The sequence below is a fragment of the Quercus suber genome, unplaced genomic scaffold, assembly GCF_002906115.3.
Source record: "Quercus suber isolate HL8 unplaced genomic scaffold, Cork oak 2.0 scaffold_799, whole genome shotgun sequence".
Lineage (NCBI taxonomy): Eukaryota > Viridiplantae > Streptophyta > Magnoliopsida > Fagales > Fagaceae > Quercus > Quercus suber.
In genome coordinates, this window is record NW_027070234.1 from 226,493 (window position 1) to 244,295 (window position 17,803).

Consider the following 17,803-nt stretch of genomic DNA (forward strand, 5'->3'; position numbering starts at 1 on the left):
TTTAGAGTTTAAGTTGAATAATTGTTTGTTCTAACATTTGCATTAGTTTATAAATGTAATGGTTGCTGATTTTTTTTTTTTTTTAAATTTAGAAAAAAGATGAATTTAGTAAGTGTTTAGATTAAGGACTATAATGTATGGAACATTGTTTAAAAAATAAAAAAGGATTGAAAAATAAAATTGTTTAAATTCTTCTAAATCAATCTGTAATATTAATGCTGAGACCAATAATGAAGTATTTTGATATGTGTAGCAAACACAAATGAAACATTATTTACGTAGGAAACCAATTGGTGTCCAATAATTTGAAAGCCATACCCTAATTCAACTCCTACAATGTATTCCCTTTAAATGATTTTCCTTTTAAAAAAGTGTGAGTTTATTAATTATGGAAGAATATATAAGAAACCTTATTAAGCTTGATCAATAAAATTTTCAAAACTTGAAGCTTATATTCAACATCTTGACCAGTACAATATTTCTTTAAGGCTTCACAAGTTGTTGATTTTTTTAACCCAAAAAAGAAAAAAAAAAATATATATATATATATATATATCTCTATGTGTGTAATTGTAATTGTTTTTAATTGTATCGTACATATGCATGAGGTTATACACTAGAGTAAGTGATGTGGTAAAGTAAAATATAATTTCCAATTGGACAAAGCTCAAAATAGATTTATTGAAGGTAGAATACATGTTAAAAGAAATTATTTGGTACACAACATAAAACTATCAACTTACATTTAATTATTTCATAATTTTAAAGAATCTAACAAACATTTGTAAACATAAACATGAATATCTACAAATACATAAACTTGTATTTTACATGATAAAATACCAGCAAATAAAATTTTAATTAGCAATATGATTCACATTTTGGTAACTATGGTTGTACTAATTTTTTTTTGGGATGAATAACTATAGTTGTACTTGCTGTATCTTAAGTTCCCTAATCAAGCATATTACTGTATTAATTAATGATATGTTGGAATTTGATTATCTTTAAAAAGTACTTTTATCTATAGTCATTTTTTTTTTCTTTCTATTTTATCTTTTTGCTTTGATATGAAATTGGATAATTATAATAATTATTAATTGGCCATTTTTTACGGGTATTTTTATATTGAATTTTATATTCAAGAATTAGACATTTAATATGATATATGTATGTAGATTTTTTTAGAGAAGTTTTGACATATTAAATTATATATATACTCTTTAAAGAAATATGATATATCAAGTATATTGAATATCAAATTTTTTGTTTGACATAAAAAATGTTACTAATCAAGTTAAATAGAACCTACCAAAAAATTGAAGATTTAAACCTAAATTTCTTAATTAAATTTAATCACATGGTTATATTGACAAAAAAAAAAAAACCATATTACCGTTGGATTTAATTATCTATAAAACATATATAAACATAAAAATTCAACTTAGGAATCTTTTCAATAAAAAAAAAAAAAAAAAAAACCAACTTAGGAAACTATCTTTCTTTTTAAAAGGGACTTCCTGTGGGGGGATTCGAAGGCTCATTTGGTGGGGTGGGATAAGGTGTGTGCTCCAAAGGCGAATGGTGGATTGGGAGTAAGGAAAATTACGACTTTCAATAAAGCCTTATTAGGAAAATGGTTATGGCGGTTTGGAGTGGAGGAGACTCGTCTTTGGAGGAGGGTTGTAGCTCTGAAGTTTGGGGAAGGGTGGGGGGGTTGGTCTTCCAAGTTGGGTAGGGGTGCCCACGGGTGTGGTTTATGGAGAAGCATCCGAAAAAGGTTGGAAGGTGTTTTGTAAATGCATTCACTTTGAGGTAGGGATGGGAGATAGAGTGAAATTCTGGACGGATCGGTGGTGTGGGGAGTTACCACTCCATCTATCCTTCCCGATGGTGTATGGGATTGCTTATAATAGAGAGGCATCTGTGGCCTCGTCTCTTGAAAGGTTGGGGACTGGGGCTCAGAGAAGCTGGAATGTTCGTTTACTCAGGGAACCAAATGATTGGGAGTCGGGAGAGGTGGAGGATTTCCTCCATACCTTAGGCTCAAATTTACCTCGATCTGAGCACGGAGACCGTATGAGGTGGAAGTTGTCAAAGAAGGGGAATTTTAACACTCGCTCTTTCTATAATAAGCTTCGTTGTCCCTCATCTATTATCTTTCCTTGGAAAGGTGTTTGGAAGGTTAAGGCTCCTCCGCGTCTCTTTCTTTGTTTGGAGTGTTGCTTGGGAGAAGATTCTTACTGGGGATAATCTGCAGGGTAGAGGCTTTGATTTTGTTGACTGGTGCATTATGTGTCATTGTAGTGGGGAGACGGTAAATCATTTACTACTCCATTGCGACAAAGCTTATCAGCTGTGGAGCTGGGTTTTCAGATCTTTTGGGATCAATTGGGTATTGCCAAGTTCGGTTGCGGATACGCTTTTTGGTTGATGGAACTGGCTGGGAAAGCACTCTTCTAGTATTTGGAATTTAGTTCCTCTGTGCCTAATGTGGTGTATTTGGAGGGAGCGAAACTGGCGCACTTTTGAGGACTTGGACAAATCTGATGACCAGTTGCTCGCTTTTTTTAGTGGCTCCCTTTTTGATTGGTCTAGGGCCTGGGGACTCACCTCTAGTGATTCTCTCCCTATGTTCCTTAATTCCCTTCTTTGTACTTAGTTTTTTGTTGTTTGTTGTTTGTTTTGCTGTTTTTTCTTGTTTGTTTCCTTCTCTGTACTCTTTGTTCTGCCTTATGTTGTTTGCATGAGGTAGCTTCTTGAATATACTTCTCTCTTACTTATCAAAAAAAAATGTTATGAAAGTTTTGCTACCCAATTCATATCATGGTAGTACAGTTGTGAATTTGTGTAAAGTGTTGAAAATTTGTTGAAAATGCTTTTCTTGTAAGTGTATGGTTTCAGATTTTTGAATACCAACTTTGTTGATGCTATGTGATACTTATGAGCTATAAAGAAACAGTTCTCTGTAGGAAAAGGCTTGTGTTCAAAGGGTTGACTAATTGTCTTTCTCCAATAAGTTGGAAGAGCTTCCAAAGGGTTGTACAAGTTGTGGAAATTAATGCTCTCTTGTTCATGTCCTTATTGATACATTCATAAAATTTAAAGTCATGTCAGTTTGCAAGTGGTTCTCGTGTGTTCAATATTGTGGTGATTCAGGAATTATGTTTACGTACAAAAAAAGAGAATTATGCTATCACATTAAGTTTGCTCCTGGTTACAAAATGATAATTCTGATGCCATTCTATGAGTGGTCATGGAGGCACTAAAATTTTTGACATTTTAAATGGCTTCCCTCAATTTCTTTTCTATATTTTCATCCTGTGCAGTTTTGGAGGGTCCAAGAAATGTTACACCAACTGTGTTGAAATCTTCAACTGGTTTAGAAGGTGTGTGTTGTCTTCTCTGGCCGGCCATGCTGTGTTGAAGTTATCAATGTTTTTAAAGCTCTTTGCTCCTGTGAAGTGCATAATTCTCATAATTTTACATGTATTCTTCCTCAAATGTGTCTCGATATTCTTTCCTTCCATTTTCTTTTCCAGTGACTAAACTTTTGCCAAAGAAGTGGGGCGTTTCAGGAAGCTCCAGTGCTGTTCTGATTGCTTTTCTTGGTGGGGTATCTTTTCTTCTTTCTAAAGGGATTGATGTCAGGCCTAACCTTGCAGCAATATTGGGGCTAGCATTCATGGACTCTGTCTTCCTTGGTGGCTGCTGTTTAGCTCAAATATCAAGTTATTGGCCTCCAAATAGGCGCTGGATCTTGGTTCATGAAGCAGGGCATCTCCTGACGGGTAAATCCTAGTCTTATCTTATAGTTGGTGCTTCAAAGTTGATATTAATTATTTTTTCTTTTAGCAATACCAAATTACTTAAGCTTTAGACCGCGCATGTCTTATGAACAATTGAGCATTGCTTCATGTTCGATCTCACAAGGATTGTCTGGATAAAATTGCAGCTTACCTTATGGGTTGCCCGATTCGTGGGGTGATTCTAGACCCAATTGTTGCAATGCAAATGGGCATTCAAGGGCAGGTAATTTGTTCTCTTTTGTGCTTGATACTTTTTTTGGCGAACTGGGGGGAAGAGGGGGATCACAGGGTAAGCTTTGAATATATGTTAATAAACAATTGAATATATGTCTATACATTACGGTTGTGGGTAATATCATGCAACTGGTGCAGTTTTACTTTAATAATTATGTTATGAACAATTAGATTTAATGGGATTTGTTAATTGTGTTTAGCTTCTTGTTTCTTCTATTGAGATCATAATATCTTATTCTTTTTCATTTTGTTGTGTATGTGTTTGTGTGTAATTAGTGCATATATTTCTCATGTATAGTGTATATTCTAATGAATTCTTTAATTTAATAATTTGTGGCCTTGTGTCGGCATAAATTTAGCCATTTAGCATTCTTACTATGGCAAGGAGGGCTCATATGAAGTATGATTTTATAGGCGGGAACTCAGTTTTGGGATGAGAAAATGGCCAATGATCTTGCTAATGGACGACTTGATGGCATTGCTTTTGACAGGTTGGTATGAAATGAAGGGCGGGAAAGGTTGCTTGATTAATTGAATCAAGGCTTTGTTTCAGTGTAAAATGAATAGAACTGCTTGTTTTCTGGTATTTGGTTATGTTATTGAAAATGCTCTATAAACATTTCTAGCATTTGGCTTGTACATAAAATCACAACTTTTTTTTTTTTTTTTTAACAGAACAATTAAAACATTTCACCACCTAAAAATATTAATACAGAACAACTAAAATTGACGGACAAAATTATTTTTTTACAAGACATACACATTGACCATGTCTAATAAGTAATAACAAATGCATTAGCCGTAAAACATTGACATTATCCAATAACACTTAAAATGGGGTTGATTTTAATGAAAATGACACTAGTAAGCAGAATCAAATTAGGAGCGAAAAAAAGCTAAAACCATTAATAAAAACTATCAACTAATATATATATATGTGTGTGTGTGTGTGTATAAAAATTCTGTTTTTTTGGTCTCTTTTGTTTATTTATTTATTTTTAGTTTGGTCGTAATGGTTATGGAGTTTGTTGAAAAATTAGTGCAAAATGAATTTTTTTCGTATGTTTTATGAAAATTTTGGTACTAATTTAAGAAGATGGTAGTGAAATTATGAATTTGTTGAATATATTGTGAAAACCTTGGTTTGGTAGTCATTTGATAACATGGTTGAAAAGTTATGAATTTGTGTTGGGTTTCAGTTAGCATAACTGGCTGAGTTTTTTGTCATCGAATAAAGAGCTGGGGTCAAATACTGCTTACACAAAAAAATAAATCAGTTGGTGTCTAGGGCCCTTGGCATGATTGTAAATAGCAATCATCATTGAGTGGACGCCATAGGCTTCAAAGGCTATTGTACTTATATAAGAGGAAAAGAAGCAAAGTTATGAATTTGTGTAAATATGACATGAAATTGTGTTACTCATTTGAAAAGATGGTAGCTAAGTTGTGAATATGTTTAATATATCGTGAAAATTTTTGGTACCCATTTGATAACATGGTATACTAGTTTTGAATTTGTGTAAATATGGCATGAAAGTTTGGTACTGATTTGATAACATGGTAGTACAGTTATGGATGTGTGTATTATGCTATGAAATTTTGGTACCCTTTTCATAACAAGGTAGCGAAGTTGTGACTTTGTTTATTATGTTCTGAACATTTTGGTACCCATTTGCTAACACGGTAGAAAAGTTTTGAAAGTGGGTGAATATGGCTTGAAAGTTTTGGTATTGATTTGATAACATGAGTACAGTTGCAAATTTGTGTAACATGCTGTAAAATTTTGGCAATCTGTCCATAACATGGTAGCAAAGTTGTTAGTTTGTCTAGTATGTTATGAAAGTTTTGCTACCCAATTCATATCATGATAGTACAGTTGTGAATTTGTGTAAAGTGTTGAAAATTTGTTGAAAATGCTTTTCTTGTAAGTGTTTATGGTTTCAGATTTTTGAATACCAACTTTGTTGATGCTATGTGATACTTATGAGCTATAAGGAAACAGTTCTCTGTAGGAAAAGGCTAGTGTTCAAAGGGTTGGCTAATTGTCTTTCTCCAATATGTTGGAAGAGCTTCCAAAGGGTTGTACAAGTTGTGGAAATTAATGCTCTCTTGTTCATGTCCTTATTGATACGTTCATAAAATTTAAAGTCATGTCAGTTTGCAAGTGGTTCTCGTGTGTTCAATTGTGTGGTGATTCAGGAATTATGTTTACGTACAAAAAAGAGGATTATGCTATCACATTAAGTTTGCTCCTGGTTACAAAGTGATAATTCTGATGCCATTCTATGAGTGGTCATGGAGGCACTAAAAGTTTTGATATTTTAAATGGCTTACCTCAATTTCTTTTCTATATTTTCATCCTGTGCAGTTTTGTAGGGTCCAAGAAATGTTACACCGGCTGTGTTGAAATCTTCAACTGGTTTAGAAGGTGTGTGTTGTCTTCTCTGGCCGGCCATGCTGTGTTGAAGTTATCAATGTCTTCTCATAATTTTACATGTAGTCTTCCTCAAATGTGTCTTGATATTCTTTCCTCCCATTTTCTTTTCCAGTGACTAAACTTTTGCCAAAGAAGTTGGGTGTTTCAGTAGGCTCCAGTGCTGTTCTGATTGCTTTTCTTGGTGGGGTATCTTTTCTTCTTTCTAAAGGGATTGATGTCAGGCCTAACCTTGCAGCAATATTGGGGCTAGCAGTCATGGACTCTGTCTTCCTTGGTGGCTGCTGTTTAGCTCAAATATCAAGTTATTGGCCTCCAAATAGGCGCTGGATCTTGGTTCATGAAGCAGGGCATCTCCTGACGGGTAAATCCTAGTCTTATCTTATAGTTGGTTCTTCAAAGTTGATATTAATTATTTTTTCTTTTAGCAATACCAAATTACTTAAGCTTTAGACTGCGCATGTCTTATGAACAATTGAGCATTGCTTCATGTTCGATCTCACAAGGATTGTCTGGATAAAATTGCAGCTTACCTTATGGGTTGCCCGATTTGTGGGGTGATTCTAGACCCAATTGTTGCAATGCAAATGGGCATTCAAGGGCAGGTAATTTGTTCTCTTTTGTGCTTGATACTTTTTTTGGCGTACTGGGGGGAAGGGGGGGATTACAGGGTAAGCGATTTAATATATGTCAATAAGCAATTGGATATATGTCAATACATTATGGTTGTGGGTAATACCGTGCAACTGGTGCTGTTTTACTTTGATAATTATGTTATGAACAATTAGATTTAATGGGATTTGTTAATTGTGTTTAGCTTCTTGTTTCTTCTGTTGAGATCATAATATCTTATTCTTTTTCATTTTGTTGTGTATGTGTTTGTGTGTAATTAGTGCATATATTTCTCATGTATAGTGTATATTCTAATGAATTCTTTAATTTAATAATTTGTGGCCTTGTGTTGGCATAAATTTAGCCATTTAGCATTCTTACTATGGCAAGGAGGGCTCATATGAAGTATGATTTTATAGGCGGGAACTCAGTTTTGGGATGAGAAAATGGCCAATGATCTTGCTAATGGACGACTTGATGGCACTGCTTTTGACAGGTTGGTATGAAATGAAGGGCGGGAAAGGTTGCTTGAGTAATTGAATCAAGGCTTTGTTTCAGTGTAAAATGAATAGAACTGCTTGTTTTCTGGTATTTGGTTATGTTATTGAAAATGCTCTATAAACATTTCTAGCATTTGGCTTGTACATAAAATCACTATACTTTTTTTTTTTTAGCAGAACAATTAAAACATTTCACCGCCTAAAAATATTAATACAGAACAACTAAAATTGACGGACAAAATAATTTTTTTGCAAGACATACACATTGACCATATCTAATAATTAATAACAAATACATTAGCCATAAAACATTGACATTATCCAATAACACTTAAAATGGGGTTGATGTTAATGAAAATGACACTAGTAAGCAGAATCAAAATAGGAGTGAAAAAAAGCTAAAACAATTAATAAAAACTATCAACTAATATATATATATATATATATAAAACTACTATTGACTTCTTAAATTTTTTATGAGGGTGTAAAGGAAAAATTAGACCGACACTTGCACCAGGGCAACTTTACGAGCAGCATTGATCTTGGTGTCAATGCGATGAGAGGCATTGGTGGCTTTCTTGGCTGTCTTGGTGGTGGCACCATTGGGGGTTTTCTTGTGGTTCGCTACTGGCTCCCTCTTCTCTTGAGATTGAAAATGTTTTGCTAAAATGTTCTTCATTTCTAAAGGATGTAAAACGTTTTCAACCTCATATAGGGGGTTTTTTTTAATGATCAATGGAAAATGATTTTGGTTTGACTAAGTTTTTCAGCGACCCCAAATGGCGGAAAATGTTGGACAATGATTTAGGCTGATAAAAATGGGACCTAAGCATTTAGCTACATAAAGTTGAATGAAAAGAACTTATAATAGGGTATTTTTACCCAGTACTGGCTATCTTAACTGTATTGGCAGAATCTATTTTCCCTAATCAAGCTGGTTTAAATATACTTTTAAATTGATTTTACTTTTAGCTTCTGTGTGAACATTGCTTATCTTAAAAAAAAGCTTCTGTGCGAACATTGAAACTGGCTTCATACTTTCATTTTTAATTATTAAAGCATCTTCCAGGAAGCATGAAATACTTTTAATGATGTGCTAAACTTTTATACTTGTAGATGAATATGATAATCCCAAACTTTCCTTCTAAGTCTTTCCACTCTTTAGAAGTTATTCAATCACACAGATATAATTATCCAGCACCCTATTTGCACTCCAAACTTTAATACCTGCATAGTGATGGGTACTAGAAATGGATGCAACTTAGCATGTCATTAAGCAACATTAATGCAACTGAAATCGTTGCTTTGTTTCCTCATTTCAATTGATTACTGATTTCTGGGATGATACAATGGTTAGGTACTGCATGGTTCTTTTTGCAGGCATTGCTGCTGAGGCACTTGTTTACGGTGAGGCAGAGGGTGGAGAGAATGATGAAAATCTCTTTATGAGTATCTGTATTCTGCTGCAACCACCATTATCTGTAGCTGAGGTATCTCTCTAAACTTTTACTTGGTTGGATGATCTGCCATTGATATCATACTCATTTTTGTCCACCAATCCATATGGGGTCAATTTAGGCCTTGGGTTGGAGCATGGCCCATCAAGTTGTGAGTGACCAACTGATTTGTCCCTTTAGCTTTAAGTAACTTACCCACATATAAAGAGATCCTAGATCCTATCTAAAGAGTGAATAGTTTTTATATCTCTTGTTTGTTCAATTTTTATATCTTGTCTCCTATAAACTCATTTCCCAGCTTCATATTTAGCATCATTTGTGGCATAATTATTTATCAAACATTAGCTCTTCTAACTACAATTACAATTTATTGGGAAACTTAATATGTCCATCTTAAGATATTTGGAATTATATGTCAAAGTAGCAAGACATCAGTGCCATTCGTGCACAACATATTATATTCATCATTCCATAAAATAACATGAGTGACTCCAATATAATTTGAAACCGGATCCATTTGTAATGGTTATTGTTTGGTAATTTTGAGTTGGGGGAGACATTGAGCAAACATTGGCAGGCGCAACAGTTAGACCCAAATCAAAATCATGTTAGGACTCATTAATAGCTGACCAGGTGATTCCACATGTCAACCTCACAGCTAATGTATATTAGGCAAACTTGAGAAAATACAGATAAATTTTTGGACTAAGTTATACATTGAAGTCAAGGTCTTCCCTGAGAAAATAGCATCTTTTGGAGCCTAATCTTCATGCTCATTCATTCAACCTACCCCCTAGCCCTCACCTGCTGATTAACTCATTGATAAAAATTGTTTTTATGGCCTTAAATATCTCTATTATTGTGATGATGAACATTGTTGGAGGTAATCGAGTCTAGAATTCAACGTTTTAAGGGAGAATCATACGGATCCACTGCATCTTCATATTTTTCTTACAAAACTATGTTATTGTTGAATGTTTGAAATTGTCTCAAATTTCTAATTAGATTTGATTTGGGTTTCCTTGGCATGGAAGACAAGGATTCTCCTTGATATAGAAGTAAACATGTTCTCTTGTTGAAGAAGTAATTAGGTATTCCTTGTCCCTCAAAAAATAGGATTGAAGCTTTATAAATAGATATTGTTGCAAAGGGTTTGGAGGCTTTTCATGCGTCCCTAGAAGCCACTGCAGTTAGACCCATATGTCTCACACGCTAGTAGCATCAATATTTTGCATTCACACATCCCACGTGTTGACCTGTGTACAACAATCCTATTTTTGACACATCACATTTTCATTGTGCCAAGCCAACCCTAGTAATTTCGGAATGCAACATCAGAGTGTGCCACTACAATAGACCCTACCACATTAGTACTATGTCACTTGCCATGGTAGCACTTACTACCACATTAAGCGCCATGCCAATAGTTTTTGCCATGTCAACATCACAACAAGAAGTCCCACGTCATCTCGACGCTTGCAATATCTAGTATTTGACCAAATCAAGCTTTGATCTAACTTGATTTGCAAGCAAAAAAAAAGGAAAAAAAAAAAAAACACTAACCTTCTTGTTCATGACCAAGTCGAATGATGTCACACAAACACTATTTTTCTTTTGGCAGGCCACTTTTCCATTCTGCTTTCTTGCGTAAATACTAATTTCCAAAACTTCGCTAGTATCATTCCTATTTTATCGGATGTCCCCGAAGGAAAATGTAAAAGAGATGATACATCAAAGGTTGTTCAGTTGGAACTTGGAAGTAATAAATTGGCATTGAATAATTTCAGAGGTAGGGGAAACAATTTTCCAACCTTATGTAATCCATATGTCCATAACCCGAAATGGCTGGTGAGAGGAAAGGTTCTTTTATTTTTTAGGGTACTCCTGGGAAGAGATCTAGTGGAGATGGGGTGGGGCCTGTAGACATTTTTAATTATTAAAGCATCTTCCAGAAAGCATGAAATACTTTTAATGATGTGCTAAACTTATACTTATACTTGTACATGAATATGATAATCCCAAACTTTCCTTCTAAGCCTTTCCACTCTTTGAATTTATTCAATCACACAGATATAATTATCCAGCACCCTATTTTCACTCCAAACTTTGATACCTACATAGTGATGGGTACTAGAAATGGATGCAACTTAGCATGTCATTAAGCAACATCAATGCAACTGAAATTGTTGCTTTGTTTCCTCATTTCAAGTGATTACTGATTTTTGGGATGATACAATGGTTAGGTACTGCATGGTGCTTTTTGCAGGCATTGCTGCTGAAGCACTTGTTTACGGTGAGGCAGAGGGTGGAGAGAATGATGAAAATCTCTTTATGGGTATCTGTATTCTGCTGCAACCGCCATTATCTGTAGCTGAGGTATCTCTCTAAACTTTTACTTGGTTGGATGATCTGCCATTGATATCATACTCATTTTTGTCCTCTGACAATCATTACCTTGATTAGATGTCAAACCAAGCAAGATGGTCAGTTCTTCAATCTTACAATCTGCTCAAGTGGCATAAACATGCACACCGAGCTGCAGTTAAAGCTTTGGAAAATGGTGGTAGCCTTAGTGTTGTGATTAGGAGCATTGAGGAAGCCATGTCTTCAAGTAAATGAATTGCTGAAGCTTATATATAATGACCCTTTTCTATCCCATAGGTTCATAAGGTAAATTTTGAAGCCTTTTTTTGGGTTTGTCATTTATATTGCTGGTGCTGATTCTTCAAACAACTCAAGTATGTGTAATTTATCTGCTTTAACTTGGTGGGACAGGTGTTAGTGATCTGAAGTATTACTGGGTTTGACATAGGCCTCATTTTATTGGTCTGTCTGCTCTCATCACTTCACCACCTGGAGTAACACCTTAACTAAAGTTCATGCACACATCTTTTATCAAGTGGCTAGATCTGTTGAAGATGAAGTGCCCTTGGTTATGCCTTTGTTGGTACAATGTATTACTACGAATGGAAGGTCTATGCTGGAGAAAGAAAGAAATGCAATTTGCCATGAGCTTGGTACCTGTGTTGGGAGGAATAGAGACAAATTTGTCCTCTTTGAACCATCAATTGTGATAAGCCTTGCAATGTTGTTTTGGTTGTGTATTGGCTTTCTTGTTAGTCTGATTATGCTGTAGATATAAATTATAGTTGCTGACAAGAACATAGGATCTTCCTGAATGTGCTCAGGAATATGGTTGCTAACAAGTATACAGGAAGTAAATTGTGTCTTGATTGTCAAACATTAATAGGCTTTTGACTTAAGCTATGATTCATGTAATATGCATTGTGTACATTTTTAATTAACTTGAACTTTCAGGTCTGATTTCTACAGATTGTGATATTAAATCATTAGCAAAACGGTCTTGTATTTACCCTGATCCTGAAAGCATTTTGCTCTTGAAACATATACAATGATTTATGTTTTGATCTTGGAATTTTTGGTAGCAAGGGGTAGATGATGATAAATTTTGAGCTCTACACAAGCTCAAAATGTGATTCTTGTACACAATCATTATTCAGTTAGGCCATTTAATGGTCAATAATACAAGCCGAAACATGAAGTCCAATAAATGAAATATGGACATATGGATTACACAACGTCAGAAAATTGTTCCTCCTACGTTTAAAATGGTTAAATCCCAATTTAATCACAAACCTCGTCTGAAATGTTATTTGTCCTGTTTTACCAAAATCGATTCACAAAACAAGGTCAAAAATGGTCAACCAAAGCCGTAAATGAACCCTCTTGGGGCTTTTAGAGAATGCGAATGGAAATGATTGAGATTTGAGACAGGAAAGGAAATAAAATAAACATGTCTCAAAGGTCCACAATAATCCCATATCGCTCAAAACACAAAAACTTCAACACTTCATAAGCATTCGACAATGTGTTTTAGCTCGCCGGGTTCAGTAGCGTGAACCTTTAACTCAAGTGAGGGCATGAAAGTACTGGAACATTGACTTAGTTCTGGTCGGCTGGGTGTGAATCTGGCTTCTTAACTGGCTCGCCCATTCCAAGCCAGGAGTTGATTCCTGGGACTTGAGCGAAGGCTGTGGGTCTCATGGCTCCTAGAGAAGAGGGTAATGCGTGAGGCTGGATTCACAGAGCAGCGACAACCTCTCCCTCCTTGCAGTCGAAGGAAAACGAGCTAGTGCCAATCACACCCACCATGGCCTTCTAGGCTGATCTCAATTGAACCAGCACTTTTTTGTTTTTGTTTTGTTGCACATATTTTTATCAACTTGCAAAATGCCTTGCGCTAGCAGCATCAATAACTTGTGTTTACACATCCTGTGTGTTAACCTATGCACAACAATCTTCTTTTTGACGCATGTCACATTTTCATTGTGCCAAATCAACCCTAGCAATTTAGGATTGCAACGTCAGCATAGGAGCCACTTTAGTGCCTCCACAACAAACCCTATCTCATCAGGACTATGTCACTTGCCATGTTAGCACTTACTACCACATTAAGCGCCACGACAACTGTTTTTGCCATGTCAAAACAACAACAAGAAGTCCCACGTCATCCTAACATCTACAATATCTAGTATTTGACCAAATCGAGCTTTGATCTAACTTGATTTGCAATAATAAAAAAAACACTAACCTTTTTGATCATGATCAAGTAGAATGATGTGACACAAGCATTAATTTTCTTTTGGTAGGTCACTTCTCCAATCTGTTTTCTGTGTAAATTCCAATTTCCAAAATTTTGCTAGTTATCGTTCCAATTTTATTGGATGTTCTTGAAGGAAAATGTAAAGAGATGATACATCAAAGCTTGTTTCAGTTAGAACTTGGAAGTAATAAATTGAAATAAGCTTGTTTCAGTTAGAACTTGGAAGTAATAAATTGGGAATCAACAATTTCAGAGGTAGGGGGAACAATTTTCCAACCTTATGTAATCCATATGTCCATTTCGGTTAAAATATTAATTAATAACTATTGTTCAATAATTCAATGCATTTCTTACACCCTGGGGAGCTCTCAAGTGAGACACAATCTGGCCAATATCTCAAAATTAATTTTTTTCTCTTGAGATTGAAAAGGTTTTGCTAAAATGTTCTACATTTCTAAAGGATGTAAAACATTTTCAGCCTCATATAGGGATTTTTTATGATCAATGGAAAATGATTTTGGTTGGACTAAGTTTTTGGGCAACCCCAAATGGCGGAAAATGTTGGACAATGTTTTAGGCTGATACAAATGGGGCCTAAGCGTTTATCCGCATACAGTTGAATGGAAAGAACTTAAAATAGGGTGATTTTTACCCAATACTGGCTATCTTATCAGTATTGGCAGAATCTATTTTCCCTAATTAAGCTGGTTTAAATATACTTTTAAAATGATTTTACTTTTAGCTTCTGTGTGAACATTGCTTATATAATAATAATAATAATAATAATAATAATAAAAATAAAAAGCTTCTGTGCGAACATTGAAACTGGCTTCATGCTTTCATTTTTAATTATTAAAGCATCTTCCAGAAAGCATGAAATACTTTTAACGATGTGCTAAACTTTTATACTTGTACATGTATATGATAATCCCAAATTTTCCTTCTAAGCCTTTCCACTCTTTAGAAGTTATTCAATCACACAGATATAATTATCCAGCACCATATTTGCCCTCCAAACTTTGATACCTGCATAGTGATGGGTACTAGAAATGGATGCAACTTAGCATGTCATTAAGCAACATCAATGCAACTGAAATCGTTGCTTTGTTTCCTCATTTCAAGTGATTACTGATTTTTGGGATGATACAATGGTTAGATACTGCATGGTGCTTTTTGCAGGCATTGCTGCTGAAGCACTTGTTTACGGTGAGGCAGAGGTTGGAAAGAATGATGAAAATCTCTTTATATCTGTATTCTGCTGCAACCACCATTATCTGTAGCTGATGTATCTCTCTAAACTTTTACTTGGTTGGATGATCTGCCATTGATATCATACTCATTTTTGTCCTCTGACAATCATTACCTTGATTAGATGTCAAATCAAGCAAGATGGTCAGTTCTTCAAAATCTTACAATCTGCTCAAGTGGCATAAACATGCACACCAAGCTGCAGTAAAAGCTTTGGAAAGTGGTGGTAGCCTTAGTGTTGTGATTAGGAGAATAGAGAAAGCCATGTCTTCAAGTAAATGAATTGCTGAAGCTTATATATAATGACTCTTTTCTATCCCATTGGTTCATAAGGTAAATTTTGAAGCCTTTTTTTGGGTTTCTTATTTATATTGTTGGTGCTGATTCTTCAAACAACTCAAATCTGTGTAATATATTTTCTTTAACTTGGTGGGACAGGTGTTACTGATCTGAAGTATTGCTGGGTTTGATGTAGGCCTCATTTTATTGGTCTATCTGCTCTCACCACTTCACTACCTGGAGTGACACCTTAATTAAAGTTCATGCACACATCTTTTATCAAGTGTCTAGATCTGTTGAAGATGAAGTGCCCTTGGTTATGCCTTTGTTGGCACAATGTATTACTATGGATGGAAGGTCTAAGCTAGAGAAAGAAAGAAATGCAATTTGCCATGAGCTAGGTACCCGTGTTGGGAGAAATAGAGACAAATTTGTCCTCTTTGAACCATTAGTTGTGATAAGCCCTGTAATTTTGTTTTGGTTGTGTATTGGCTTTCTTGTTTGTCTGATTATGCTGTAGATATAAATTATAGTTGCTGACAAGAACATAGGATCTTTCTGAATGTGCTCAGGGATATGTTGCTAACAAGTATACAGGAAGTAAATTGTGGTTTGATTGTCAAATTTTAATAGGCTTTTGACTTTAGCTATGATTCATGTAATATGCATTGTGTACAGTTTTTATAAACTTGAACTTTCAAGTCTGATTTCTACAGATTATGATTTTATATATTTAGCCAAATGGTCTCATATTTACCCTGATCCTGAAAGTATTATGCTTCTTAACCCCAAAGTTATTATGTAATTATTAAAGCCATGATACTCTAGTGAATGTGGGGTTCTAGAGAAGGTGGCACCATATGAAGCTGGTTTCAAAGAGCAGTGACAAACTTGGTATAGATGAAATTTGCACTCTGTGCAATCAAGTGAAGTATAACTTGCGACTGTAATATGAAAAAAAAATTAACCTTCTGAGCTACTACATGGTTTAGATGAATAGATTGTAAGAGGGTAACCTGGACTTTCTCATGAAGCATTTTGCACTATAGAAGTGTAGATTGTGATCTTAAGTAAACACTGTTTTGTCTTGCCATTCCTGGGCTTGGTTCATGCAACTCATTAATAATGCCATTGCAGTTTTCCCTAGATTTCCTCAATGCAATGAAAACAAGGAGAAAAAGAAAGAAAAATGTATTGCTAGTAAGTTTTAGCACTTCACATTGGGTGAAAGGATGTTATAGCATGAGAAACATATACAATGATTTGTGTTTTGATCTTGGAATTTTTGGTAGCAAGGGGCAGATGATGAAGTCCAATAAATGAAATATTTTCAAAATGGTAGAAGATCACACTAAATTATTGATCCATCGTTATAATTTAACATTTAAATCCGAAATGGACATAAGGATTACGCTAGATCAAAAAATTGTTCCTCCTACGTTTCAAATGGTTAAATCCCAATTAAGTCAAAAACTTCTTGTCTGACTCATTTTATTTGTTCTGTTGTACCAGAATCAATTCACAAACCCAACTAGGGCTTTTAGAGTATGCGAATGTAAATGATTGAGATTTGAGACAGGAAAGGAAATAAAATAAACATTACAAAGGTCCACAATAATCCCACATCGCTCAAAACACAAGAACTTCAACATTTCATAAGCTTTTGACAATGTGGCTTAGCTCGCCGGGTTCAGTAACGTGAACCTTTAACTCAAGTGGGGGCATTAAAGTGTTGGAACGTTGACTTGGTTCTAGTTGGCTGGGTGTGATTGTGGCTTCTTTACTGGCTCGCCCATTCCAAGCCAGGAATTGAGCTCTGAGACTTGAGCGAAGGCTCTGGGTCTCGTTGCTCCTAGAGAAGAGGGTACAGCGTGAGGCTGGATTCACAGAGCAGCGACTACCTCTCCTTCCTGGCAGTGGAAGGAAAACGAGCTAGTGCCACTCACAGCCAACATGGCCTTCTGGGCTGATCTCAATTGAACCGGCACTTTTTATTTTTATTAGCTTTGATGCACAGATGTGTAAATTTATTTTTCCCCTTATCATTATTATTATTGGTCTATGACAGAAATATTCTTATATTAATATTTGATATATAACAAATTAACCAATAGTTTTATGAAGCTTTGGTGGAAACCTTCATAGCTGATCCCAAATTTTCGGATTGAGGCTTTGTCGTCAACAAAATCCATAGTAATGTACTCCCACTTCCACTCAGGACAGGGAAGGGTTGCAATAGTCCTCCAGGTGTTGATGTTCAGCTTTTATTTGTTGACAAGTAATTTTGGAATTGAGGCTTTGTTGTCAACAAAATCCATAGTAATGTGCTCCCACTTCCACTCATGGATAGAAAGGGGCTGCAATAATCCTCCAAGTCGTTGATGTTCAACTTTTATTTGTTGACAAGTCAAGCAACGATTTACAAATTCAACAATATCTCTCCTCGATAGCAAGCCAGAAGGACGACGACGGGAGATGATCGTTCGGACAGGAGATGCGGACAAGTTTTAGCCTAGCTCCTAGAAGAAGGTACCGGGACCTCATTGAGCACAAGATTCTAGCGGTTAATGGAGAGCACCAAACCCATGCGTTGGCTTTGGTGCGAG

The 17,803-nt window shown here is 35.3% G+C and overlaps 1 protein-coding gene across 2 annotated transcripts; it reads left to right on the forward strand.

The window, feature by feature from the left end:
- Nucleotides 1-3,271: 3,271 nt before the first annotated feature.
- LOC112018402 (uncharacterized) lies at nt 3,272-12,370 on the forward strand. Of its 2 annotated transcripts, XM_065767382.1 has the most exons (7): nt 3,272-3,389; nt 3,543-3,791; nt 3,956-4,032; nt 7,509-7,585; nt 8,947-9,079; nt 11,510-11,716; nt 11,822-12,370. In XM_065767382.1, exons 1-6 carry the CDS (start codon nt 3,287-3,289, stop codon nt 11,663-11,665), a joined length of 795 nt encoding a protein of 264 aa, XP_065623454.1. In that variant the 5' UTR covers nt 3,272-3,286; the 3' UTR covers nt 11,666-11,716; nt 11,822-12,370. The 2 variants fall into 2 exon arrangements, with proteins under 2 accessions (XP_065623454.1, XP_065623453.1); XM_065767381.1 differs by lacking the exons at nt 7,509-7,585; nt 8,947-9,079; nt 11,510-11,716; nt 11,822-12,370 and adding exons at nt 4,458-4,534; nt 6,412-6,471; nt 6,593-6,735.
- The last annotated feature ends 5,433 nt before the right edge of the window (nt 12,371-17,803 follow it).